The sequence below is a fragment of the Lupinus angustifolius genome, chromosome LG02, assembly GCF_001865875.1.
Source record: "Lupinus angustifolius cultivar Tanjil chromosome LG02, LupAngTanjil_v1.0, whole genome shotgun sequence".
Classification (NCBI taxonomy): Eukaryota; Viridiplantae; Streptophyta; class Magnoliopsida; order Fabales; family Fabaceae; genus Lupinus; species Lupinus angustifolius.
Genome location: NC_032010.1, coordinates 3,800,011 through 3,812,295, shown reverse-complemented (window position 1 = coordinate 3,812,295; position 12,285 = coordinate 3,800,011). Strand labels below are relative to the sequence as shown.

General features: G+C 28.6%; 2 protein-coding genes across 2 annotated transcripts; both read right to left on the bottom strand.

Annotated features, from left to right (window-relative positions):
• LOC109333399 (myb-related protein Myb4-like) lies at positions 361–2,934 on the bottom strand. Its single transcript, XM_019568880.1, has 3 exons — positions 2,764–2,934; positions 1,850–1,979; positions 361–823 (listed from the first exon to the last, which is right to left on the bottom strand). Exons 1-3 carry the CDS (start codon positions 2,894–2,896, stop codon positions 472–474), a joined length of 615 nt encoding a protein of 204 aa, XP_019424425.1. The 5' UTR covers positions 2,897–2,934; the 3' UTR covers positions 361–471.
• LOC109333391 (zinc finger CCCH domain-containing protein 19-like) lies at positions 6,692–10,679 on the bottom strand. Its single transcript, XM_019568867.1, has 9 exons — positions 10,487–10,679; positions 10,312–10,388; positions 9,716–9,906; positions 8,754–9,261; positions 8,517–8,617; positions 8,281–8,340; positions 7,967–8,017; positions 7,439–7,509; positions 6,692–7,173 (listed from the first exon to the last, which is right to left on the bottom strand). The coding sequence occupies exons 1-9, from the start codon at positions 10,591–10,593 to the stop codon at positions 7,026–7,028; spliced, it is 1,314 nt and encodes a 437-aa protein (XP_019424412.1). The 5' UTR covers positions 10,594–10,679; the 3' UTR covers positions 6,692–7,025.

The window sequence follows — 12,285 nt, the reverse complement described above, 5'->3', positions numbered from 1 at the left end:
AAAATCCTTTTGTGCACTCTTTTTCTCTCTTAATCTTCTTTAAGTTTCTTGCCGTTATAAATTGAATCTGCAATTAATATTATGGATATTTGTTTACTGTCATATGCTTAATATTTGTGCATAAAAATATCTGTATTATATATGTTCAATTGTGTTTAAATAACTGTGCAATTTTCCTGTCTGATCATTCTGTTCTGTGCAATAGTTAATCGATTAAAGCATGTTGTTAATCGATTGACTGAGCTGTTTCCAGCAGTTGGGTTATTGGTTCAAGAAACAGTGATTGATAACCGCTACACCTATTCAACCCCCTTCTAAGTATTCCTAGGCTACTAATACCTAACAATTCATTCATTGAAGAGAAGCTTAATATGATCCAACAAAAATTGTGAAGGGGTGAAGTAGATACACCCATTATGCATATGTTGCAATTAATCTACCTAGCTAGATTAATTTCCTTGCATGCCCTTATTATGATATCTGACCTGAATAGATAAATACATTGTACCAAAATTCCATTTCTTCACTAAACTGATTATTCCCTATGGTTTCTGCTGGACTAGTATCATTAATCAATACTTCAGAAGAAGTTGAGCATGCATGATCATGTGTTACAAGTGGCATGGTCATTAGAGCCCCTGAACTAGAACAAGTTGTTGTTGTTGCTAGTGTCTCTAATTGCAAGGGGTGTGAATTGGAGATTGCATTATTATTGTGCAATACTTCACTTTTCTCAAACTTCTTCCTCTTCAAATGGGTGTGCCAAAAGTTCTTTATTTCATTATCTGTTCTTCCTGGTAATCTTGCAGCAATCATAGACCATCTGACCAATATAAAAGTCATCTTTTTAATTATATCACCAATGCAAATTCAATTACACTTTATAATGTAGTTATATGATATGATATATCTTCTAAAGAAATAATGTATGCTAGAACTTGAGGAGTTCATAATCACATCTTTACAAATCAATTAATGCACATAAAATGCTTAAAAAAATAAAAATCACTTTCTATGTAGGTATTCTTTTCCGATTTGAAATTAAATACTTACAAACAATATTGTGAAACCCAATCAGATATTAAACGGAAAGAGATCATGTATTAGATTTAGCCGATTTAAATGGTTAAATCGTTCGGTCGGACTGAGTAATTTTTTAAATGATTAATAATTATCTTTAAATATATAATTACACATAAATACAAAACTTTATATAATTAATAATTATGTATAATTATATTGAAATAACAATTGTCAATTTTTTTGGAACAAAGTAAAAAAACATTAGAGCAATGTTCCCTTTTTTTAAATTTAAATGAATCATGTGGTTCACCTTCGAGTTATTACAATTTAATCGGATTTAACACGGTCAAATAAAAAAAATTTGGTTCAAAGTGGTTTGAACGTTCAATCAATTAAGACTATAAACCATAGTCATTTTTAAGTTCGGTCAGTTATTGGACTGATTAGCATGAAGCTTGGATAGAATGGTTGAGGATGCTCTCTAATATTGGAGAATGAAGTATCTAAAAATATAAAAGGAAAAATAATATGATGTGATATTTTTTCCTTTAAATATAATGAAATGGTATTTTTTACTTTTAGATACACAAGCAAAAACCAACAACTTGCCATTGTAGTGAGAATTCTTTTCCATATACAATATAGCCAACAATGAACATAATTTTCTAAATCATTCTTAATGTTTTTTGACAACTTTGACTTTTAAAACACGGAAACATTAATATTTAATGTTATAAAATGTAAAATTGGTAATCCAACTTAAATCTATATATATATAACAACATTACTATAGAGTCAATTAATATGTTTTTGTTAATGTAAATACCTATTTCCAAGAATTTGACGGAGATTGAGAATGGTTTCTTCTTCCTCTTTGCTGAATTTGCCACGTTTGATATCCGGTCTTAAATAATTTATCCATCGAAGCCTACAACTTTTGCCACACCTTAATAAACCTAAACAACCATGTCATATATTATCATATTCTTTGATATCATTTTTACAAAACAATTTTGGGTAATTTTGTGTGGTTTAAGGAATGAATAAATATCCTTAAATTTGTTAACAATTATAGTAATTTATAAAACTTGATATTCATTAATAAAAATAAATCATTTTCTATTTTCATTCAAATTGTTTGAATAAATAATAGTATTTTAATGATAAATTTACTTATTATACATTCTACATTGAACTTTGGAAAATGTCATATAAGTAAAACCAAAACAAAGACCCAAAATGATCTTATAAAAAAAAGTGTAATATATATGTAGTGTTAATGTAAAACTTTATACATAATGACTATGTCATTCACCATTCGTTAGAAATTTTTTTTTTGAAGAATCAATCATGATTAAATATGAATGAAAGATGATGGAGTAACAATATATAAAAATAGATGATTCACTTACTCTAAGAGTAAGTTTTAACTTCACATCTTAACCATCAATTTTAGAGAAATCCAATGATTTAGATTTACTCATTAATTCAAACTACTAGATTTCTCTAGAATTGATGGATAAGATCTAAAGTAAGTTTTTAAACTTATTCTTTGAATAAGTGGATCTCCTCCCATATATAAAACTCATACACTGACATATATTTTTATCATAAAAAAGTCACAGAAAGTGTATATGTTAGAAAATTCATCTATATCTAGCTTGTTTAATTAGTTATAGGTATAGGAAATGGTTTAAGAAAATGAATGAAATAATGCAATGTAATGTAATTTGTACTAACCAGCTAGTTTAGGAAGAGCACGCCAGTTTCCATGGTCATATAGTTGAATATGAGAAATCAAAATATGATCTTCTTCAGCAGTCCAAGGTCCCTTCTTTAATCCCATATTCTCACAACAATGACTCTTCAACATTTTCACAACAAAAACCAATTAATCAATCTCTCTCTCTATTACTAACTTTGGTGCCTAACCTCTTTTAAGGTAACTTATGCTACCACCTATATATATTATTAATATTACTATAGTGTTTAAGTTATGAGGAAAAAGATATATACATTACTCACAATTTATGAATTTTATACATTGTTATTGCATTATCTGTCATTTATGATTTATCATATTGACTATTCAAAAAAGATAATATAAATGAATATGAATGATTTAGTAAATACTATAAATCTTTATACTTACGGTGCATAAATTTTATTATATATCATTTCCAGAATATAGAGAATCATGCTTTTCAAAATTAAAGCACTTGATAGTGATAGTGATATAATAATATCCTTTCTTAGCTTTTTGTGGGTTTTCCAATTCCCGTTTTACTTCTCCAAAGCACGCAAAGTTGAAATTGAACATAGAATTATGTGGTCCTAGTTTTATTTCAACGTCAATATTAAATATGTTTAATAACGTATATTCATGTCCTCACAAATTAGTTTAATTGACATGAAGCTTAAGTGTTTCTTTTTTAATAAAATATGTATATATCTATCTTTATTTCCCACATGTTTTTTTAATCTTATTTATATACACTTATTTGAAAAATAACAAGATAACATAAGTGTGTTGTCCATTTTCCTTTATAATAAGTTTTTAGTGGAATTTAATTTAATATTCCTAAGGTTTATTATCCTAATGACATATGAGTTCCTTCTAGTTTAAGAATGATATTGATCATCTTTCTAGTTTGTATTTTGTATCACATTCTCACTCACTTTATCCTCCAATAATTCATAAAAATAAAATCAAAGTAAATTTGTGATATGTGCATTAAGGAATTCGCTTATAGTTAAGGAGATCTCCCCCTCTTATATATAGTTAGTGACTCATATATCATTCACTATTCATTTCTATTACTCTTATATAAAAATAAAAAATAAATGGTATATAATACAATAATATTATAAAAAATTTACATTGTCAGTCCATATATCTTTTTCTTAGTGTTTCATTGTTTTCGGCTGACACCATGTTAATAATTTTTTTATGGTTTCAACTTTCAATTATAGTGAACTAATCAAAATAAAAACCTATTACGCCTCTATTAACAAAGTGCTTTGATATTCAATTGTGTTATAGTATTTGCTTAAGTTTTAGAATTTATTTTTTGGACTCACTTGTGATAAACATTTTTTTATGTTCTTATCTATTTCACCCTACAAAACTATATCCATCACAAATTACCATAATCTTTTTTCGTCACAAGAGTTGATGAAGGAAAGAAAATGAAAACATAATAAACCTTAAAAATAGAACATTGAGGGGAGAAATTTTAGTACAAATAATTTCAGAAAATACTAGTCTTACGAGGAAATAGATGACAATGTTTCAACTCTAATTGGATCAATAATAAGGAGTTTGGTTATATTAAAACACGATATTGGGTAAGAAATTAATCACTTATGTGATGTGTGATTTAGTCTCAGCAAGTATCGTTCATATGATTGAACATTGACATATGACCTTGTACGATATCTGTCAATCCAATAAAACCTTACATAATTTGATCAACTCAGTGTTGGTGGATTCAAGGGTTACGAAAGAATAAGTTCTCGAAAAGCTTTGTGTCCTTAAATTGTCTAACTTGACTTGGGTTAGTCATAATCCAATGTGATTTCCGAATACAAGGGTCTCAAACTCTTAGTTTCTTAGCAACCATGCAAGAAAGAAAAGAAGGAATTGAAAGAGCAAAAAGAGAAGAAAATATTGAACTTTCATTATTGGAATTGTCTCTAACAAAGGCAAAGTGTAGAGACTTTATACAATGGAAAAATTGGTAGTTGCTTGAAACTCAAGCTACCATTTAAAGTAAAACTAATCCTAACTACCATAACCGAAACTATCTAATAATGAGTCATCTTCATCTTTAACATCCCCCTCAAGCTGGAGAGTGGATACCATTAACTCTCAGCTTGGATATAAGGTAGCAAACGTGAAAAGTCGAATCTGAAGTTTGGAAGAACCACCAAAGTGTTGAAAGAATGATTCTTTCTTTTCTTTAAGAACAATGCTAAAGTAGAATACCATCTTGGTTTCTTGGCATGATGAAATATGAGCAATTTTGCTCAAGAATAACAAGAGAAAAGTTAGATGAAATATGAGCATTTTTGCCCAAGAATAACAAGAGAAAATTGAGCAACTTTGCTCAAGAATAACAAGAGAATAATATGGGCAATATTTGCCTCGAGAATATTGAGAAAAATTAAGATAAATATTGGCAAAATTTGCTCAAAAATATCAAGAAGAATATAGAGAAATAGAGAATATGAAGATCGTAAAAGATTATAATAAAGACATAATCATATTGATGAGAAGAAAAAAAGAACATAATTTGGTGAAAGAGAATCATGATCATGCTTGAAGCTTGTTAAAGATTGGTCACCATTGGATCTTGAAAGCTTGTTGCATTTCATTTTTCTTTAATCTTGATGCTACCATTGAAAAATAATAATAGAGAAAGCCCAACACCAACAATCCAGAAGGCTTTATTAAAGAACATGATGTATTGTGAAGATGGTGAGAAAAGAAGTGGTGATGGAAACATGAAGAGGAAGAACTTCTTCTTGTCATACATAACATGAACAAGAAAGGCGTCTGTGAGAATAGATACATTGCTCTGATACCATCTTAGTTTCTTAGCAACCATGCAAGAAAGAAAAGAAGGAATTGAAAGAGCAAAAAGAGAAGAAAATATTGAACTTTCATTATTGGAATTGTCTCTAACAAAGGCAAAGTGTAGAGACTTTATACAATGGAAAAATTGGTAGTTGCTTGAAACTCAAGCTACCATTTAAAGTAAAACTAATCCTAACTACCATAACCGAAAACTATCTAATAATGAGTCATCTTCATCTTTAACACAAAAAAAAGTTTTACAATTTGACTTTTTTGGATACATCAAGAGTGTGCCATAATCAAGAGACTAATCTGTAACAAGATATAAATGTTACAAAATCTTTTTAATAGATAACTATAAATTAAATCTCTATCTTATCTACAAACCATGGTGGTGGTGATAGGTATGAATTTTACTTAAAGAGTTCTTTTGATCTGAGAAATTTGTAAATAATAACTTGTAATTGGAACATGCACTCACCTTAACATTAGCCACCCACGCACAATGTTTTTTGCTTTAAAAAACAAAAGAGTAGAAGCAAAAAGATGATGTTGGTTTTTTCAAACCACGTGGTTGAAAATTATGACAATTACCTAATCAGAAAAATACCGTGAACATATATTTAACACGTCATATTTAAAAATAATTGTATTTATGTTTTTTATGTTATCATTTATAATTAAATTTTAATTAGAAATAAAATTTTAATACGATGTCTCTAAATTTTAACACATCGAGATTTTATTGATTGTCTATATATATATATATACTGACGAAAGTGTGGGCATCTCAAAACTAATAAAAGTCACTGCAACATTTCTTACCACAATAGGTCAAAACATCATAATATAAAGGTTGACTCTTGTATGCAAAAATATCCTCTACTTTACTTTCAAGATTATGCCTTGAGTGAGTGTAAATTAATTAATGAACCTTTTATGCATATCACAATTCCAAAAACATTGAACTTTACCACAATTGCAAAACTCAAAAGCAATCACATTAATAAAGGAACAAGTTTTCACCTCATTGAAAGTAATGAGAAACTTCTTACAACTTAAACTTAAAGAGAAAGCTATAAAAGGATAAATAAATCATGGGACTTCAGAATGATTTTGGCATACAAAAAACATGTTTATAAAACCATTAAAGAGTACTTTTTTTAAAGCTGAGTACCACAATCCACATATGCCAATACTCAACTAATTCCAAATATCACAAAATAAACCAAACACCATAAACTAGATAATTAAGAAAAGCTGTAACATGTAAAATGTTTAAAACAGTAAAAGATATTAGTGGGGTCCAAAAGTTCAAAACCACCACCTTAAAACCATAACAAAGTACACCTTCATCAACTAATGCTAGTTGACAATAAATTTTGAGTCCAATGTGAATATCTCAGTACAGCAAGGATAGGAGTTACTGGCTGTCACTATCTGTATCTTCTATAGGAGATCCATAACTGTCCTCAAGAAGCTCCGCGGAAATTGATGGCATTTTCCTTAGCAATTCTTCTTGTTTCGATTTCTGTGAAAGCTCTTCCCTTTCATTTAATAAGTCTATTTTTGTATAGCAAAAATGGTCAAGGAGGCACTATATATCATTCTTCTTCACAAGCAGATAGAGGAATATGCAGACATGCATATAAATTCATCTTTTGTATATGGATACTATTCTTACTTATGAGCACTATGTATCATGGCAAATGTCTACTATACTATACCAATCATAATCATATGTTTACTATACCATACAAATAATAACCTGTACTTTATAGCCATGAGAAGATTTCAAATAATAAGTTATATGCAATGCAAGTATGGAAAGGATATTCTTGATATCGTCCTCGGATATTTGCACGATCAATTAGATTTTGCAAAGAGACTAGGCGTGTTGCAATCCTCTGGCGTGGACATGTTCATAAAGTGAGGAAGGGTCATAAAAATAAAATAGGTACATTTATAAGCTGTCATAAATGTACCAAAACCATAATAATCACACATAAGTAAAAGAGTGAGTACACCACAGTTGAGAATTTAGTAGTGTTCAGCTGAAACAAAGTTACATTATATTTTTTCTTAAATAATGCCTTCTGCTATGTTTGGTAGAAAGTTTTGTAAGTTAAAAGAGTAGGGTCTCATAACTCTTGCAGAAGACCAATGAAGAATGGTGTTATGTCTTATGACTTGTGATTATGATTATTCTGATAAAGGGATTGTATACAGTATTTTCTTTAATAAAATCCGAGTCTTCGATAGGTAGAATCCAAAAAATACAGCTAAGCTAGTTATAGATGGGAAATATTTGAACAATAATGAATAACAGATAGAAATTAGCTAGCATAGAGTAAAGGATCATACATGCTTTGTTACATCCTCATGTAGAAGTATCGCCTTTTCTTGAACCTCTTCCTGCCAGACCCCAATGGGGAAATCAAGTTAATTTTTTCTGATATTTAAGCTAAAACAACTCACTTATTTTAAGCTATTTCAGTCAAGTACTGATAGTAAAATGACAAGGAAACAATTTTAGCAGACAAATTCACAAGAAAAGTACTGGAAATATGATTCTAGCTATTATACTAATTTTCACTGATTTTTATCTCATATTTTAAATGGTCAATTCATCATCATTCATAAGATAATACGGATTCTTTATGTATCAAACAACTTACAACAGTTAATTTTGGGAGTAAGCCAGATTTCACTTTTTGTTGCAATTCCATACATTCATCCTGTATGCAAAAAAAACACAATTAGTACCTATTCAAGGATAATGAATTTTAACATAATAACCATAGAGTTTACAATATAATTATTCATTGAAAAAACATATAGAATGATAATGTCTTTTCCAACTAGATATTCATAATTGAATCTAGGGTTGAAAGGTCCATTGTAAGTCATTTACCGCAGTGAAATCATTATTAGAGATCTTAGAAATGGGAATTGCATTAGCCCTGTTGGAAACTTGAAAGAGAATTCCATTAGATGTTTCATCATTCAGGACACCTAAAAGTTAAACAAGAGAAATGATCAATCACTTAAGATACATAGAGCAACATTATAAGAAATATAAATTGACTTAACAAAAGTAGCACATAAAAGGAAAGAGTAAAGAGCGTTATATCAGTTTGTAATTTATTACCTATAACTTTCACAAGTTGGTGAGAGTTCTTTTGCTTAGTATCCTTTGGGTCCATCTTGACTCTCACAAAAGCTCCAACAACCTTATTGGTGAAACTTTCAGGTTCTTTTGATAACTCTTGGACCAAACTTTCTTTTAGGTAGATGAGGTTAATGTTTTTGGCATTAACGGAAGCATGATACCTAGGTTTCACACAGAAATGCCCTTTCTTCAGTACAGATCTCCCTCTTGAGCTTGACGGTTTCCTTTCCTTTCCTTTTGACTTCTTCCTTCGAATTGTCTTACGCTTATAAGTACGACCTTTATCACTATCTGATGATATCAATTCTTCTTTTTCTTTTTCATCTTCACTAGAATCGCTTTCAAACAAAAAGCTTTTATCCTTTTTAGAGTTGTCCAGAGCAGCAAGGACATCACTCCCAGTCAATTTTTCTTTACCCTTAACAATCTCCCAATATTCCTTGAATAAGCATTCATATGTTTCCCTGTCATTCATGCTTAATTTGTTCTGCAAAGTATGAACAAGTTTTAACGATCAATATAGAGAGATCACCTCTCCGTAAATACAAATTGAAGACAAAAAGAGCAGAGATAAGCATTAAAAGTCTAATATGATTACTACTAACTTGATTATATCTGTTTAGCTGTTTCAACTATGAAACCAAAATCAAATTCACAAGTTTAAATCAATAGTCAATTTGCAGCACCAAGACTTGATCAACCACTGTTCTCTTTTTAAAGTACAAACATTAAATGGTTTATACAAGCATTCAATAGTGTCTATGTTTCAGTAGATCACAAATCTGAAATGTTAATGTTGCACTTTTGAATTCCGACATCTAAATTCAAGCATTAAATAATCTGGACCAAAAATCACAAAGGGTACAAAAGTAATATGGATTCAAAATATAATCTAGCTTCAGTAATGGAAAATATTATATAGTCCACATTATCACACATACCCCTTCAGAGTCCTGCTCCAATTTTTGTTCTATAATGAGGACTAGCTCTGAACACACACTGCATAACCCTTTCCTCCTTTTGATAACAGTGAGTTTTGAGTCATCAATGCACTTGTCGCATAAAGAGCCATTTGCACAGCCAAGACAATAATACTTTGCTAAATCTCTGCAGGTGATGCAATAATGCCATCCTGAAATATAATCATGTGATTATTTGCAGTTAAAATCACTCTCCATAAAAGATTATAGACCATAAAGTTTCAACTTTTACTGGAATAGAGTCTGGATTCTGCAAAATTTCAAAACTGTCTTTTCACATGTGATGGAGCAAAATATAAGCACAAATGCATGCAAATAGTTACTTTACTTTTCTTTATAACTTGACCCTGATAAGGGGTGACAGCTTCTGTTATATACATTTTTTTAAAATAATTATCATTTTTTACTGACCCATTAAATAAAAAATATTATTTTTTCGGCTTCCGTAAAAACCAGAGACAGTTTCTAGGATTTGGACATCAAGTACAACCTTATTGTTGTGACGGGCCACAGTTGTGAAGTGATATATTTATGAATAAATTAGTTGAATGGCTTACCACAAACCCAAGTTTTGACTTCAGATAAAGATTCATCCTGATCAATACAGTGTGGGTGATAAACTTTTCCGCAATTCCTGAAAGAAAAAACAACTCACATTGATACCATTAATATCAAGAATAGAGAAGAAAAACAGAAAAGTGCTATTAGAAAAGAAGAAGAAAAAAGAATTACCCATGATCGCAAACAACAACGTTGCCACCATCTTTGCATTCAAAGCACCAATCCTCAGGTTCTTGTGGTTGCTTAGGAACGTTGGTCTTCTTAACTCTCTTAGACATTGGCACAATGATGTGAAAAGTACAAAGACACTATGGAATGGATGAGTTACTTGCACATAGACTCTGCTATTTATATTGGTTGTGTGTGGAAGATCAATATAATATCTCATCAAATATTCTAATGAATAAGTAAATAGATTCAAAATATTATCATAAGTAAATAATTATTTTGATCACACAAAATTTTCAGTTTGACTCTCAAAATTTTAAATATTCAAAATGGTTCTTAAAAATATCACATGTTTGTCAAATTAGATTTTTAAGGTCAAATTAGTTTTTATCATATATTACAAAATATGATAAAAATAATTAAATTGACTCACATTTAAAATTTTTGGGGAGTATTTTCTTTTTTTAATTGGGAGGGATTGATACATATAAAAAAAATGAAGGATATAATTACTCTATTGTTTATAAAACAATTAAGATATTTGAAATAAATACAAAATTAAAAATCAATACTTAAGGAACCAAATAAGTTTTCAATATGTGTGTAATATCTATACGTTGTTAATATAAAGACTTATACACATATAATATGTCATTAATCATTCATTTTTATTATTTTTTTAAAAATTAATGATGATTAAATATGAATGATAGATAGTATACTGACAATAAATAAAACTGATATAATGTTAGTGCTTACATTTTTTCTTTTCCATTTTAATATTATTTAATGTTTTTTAATATAATATAATATTTATGCATTGTCAATATAAAGATTTATACATAGATACTACGTTATTCACCATTCATTTGAATTACTTTTTTGAAGAGTCAAATATTATTAAATATAAATGGTGGATAATACACTCATTATACAATGCATACATTTTTTTCTTCTATTTTTAATATTGTTTCTTATTTAATATTTTTACTATTTTTCATATAGTATTTAACGTGTTTACTCTTTTTAATATTATTAAATGTAATATTTAATACCATTAATGTTTAATAATATTTAATGTATATTTTTAATAATATTTAATGTTTAATATTATTAAATATATTAATTAACATATATTACTAATACAACAATCAAACCTTAATCATACTAAATAATATCAGCTATATCAATCCAATGATAATATGATATTTTACCATAAATTATGTTAGTTGAGAAATCGTCAATATCAAAGTTTTTCCTAGTCATCGTGTCTATATGTTTTTTTATGTCTTTCTCCTATTCCAAAATTTAAACCAACTTACATTTGATATTTGATCATATTTTCATGGTGTCATTTTTTCTAATATATAATTATTATTTCATTGGTTGTGTATCAATATATGATTATTACATAAAAATTTTATTTGTAAATTGAGTGTAATATCTATGTATTATGAGTAGAAAGAATAATACACAATCACCAATAAATCATTCATTTGTATTAAAGAGACGATGATGATTAAAAATAAAATGTGTTATAATATAATGATAATGTATAAAACTTATACAAATTTAATACATATGACTTTTTTCTCTTGTAAATTTGGATGCCTCTACCAAAAAAATTTAAGGCAACAACTCATTTTGCCATTATTATGGTTAAAGTGGCCCCATATTATAAGTTTTTGTACCCAAAATTAAGGAATGACCAAGAGTGTCATCATAGTGATTTTGGAGTTAGTACTCAAATTACTCAAGCAACTCTCCTTACAACTCATATTAAATTAGTGGGTTATGAGATT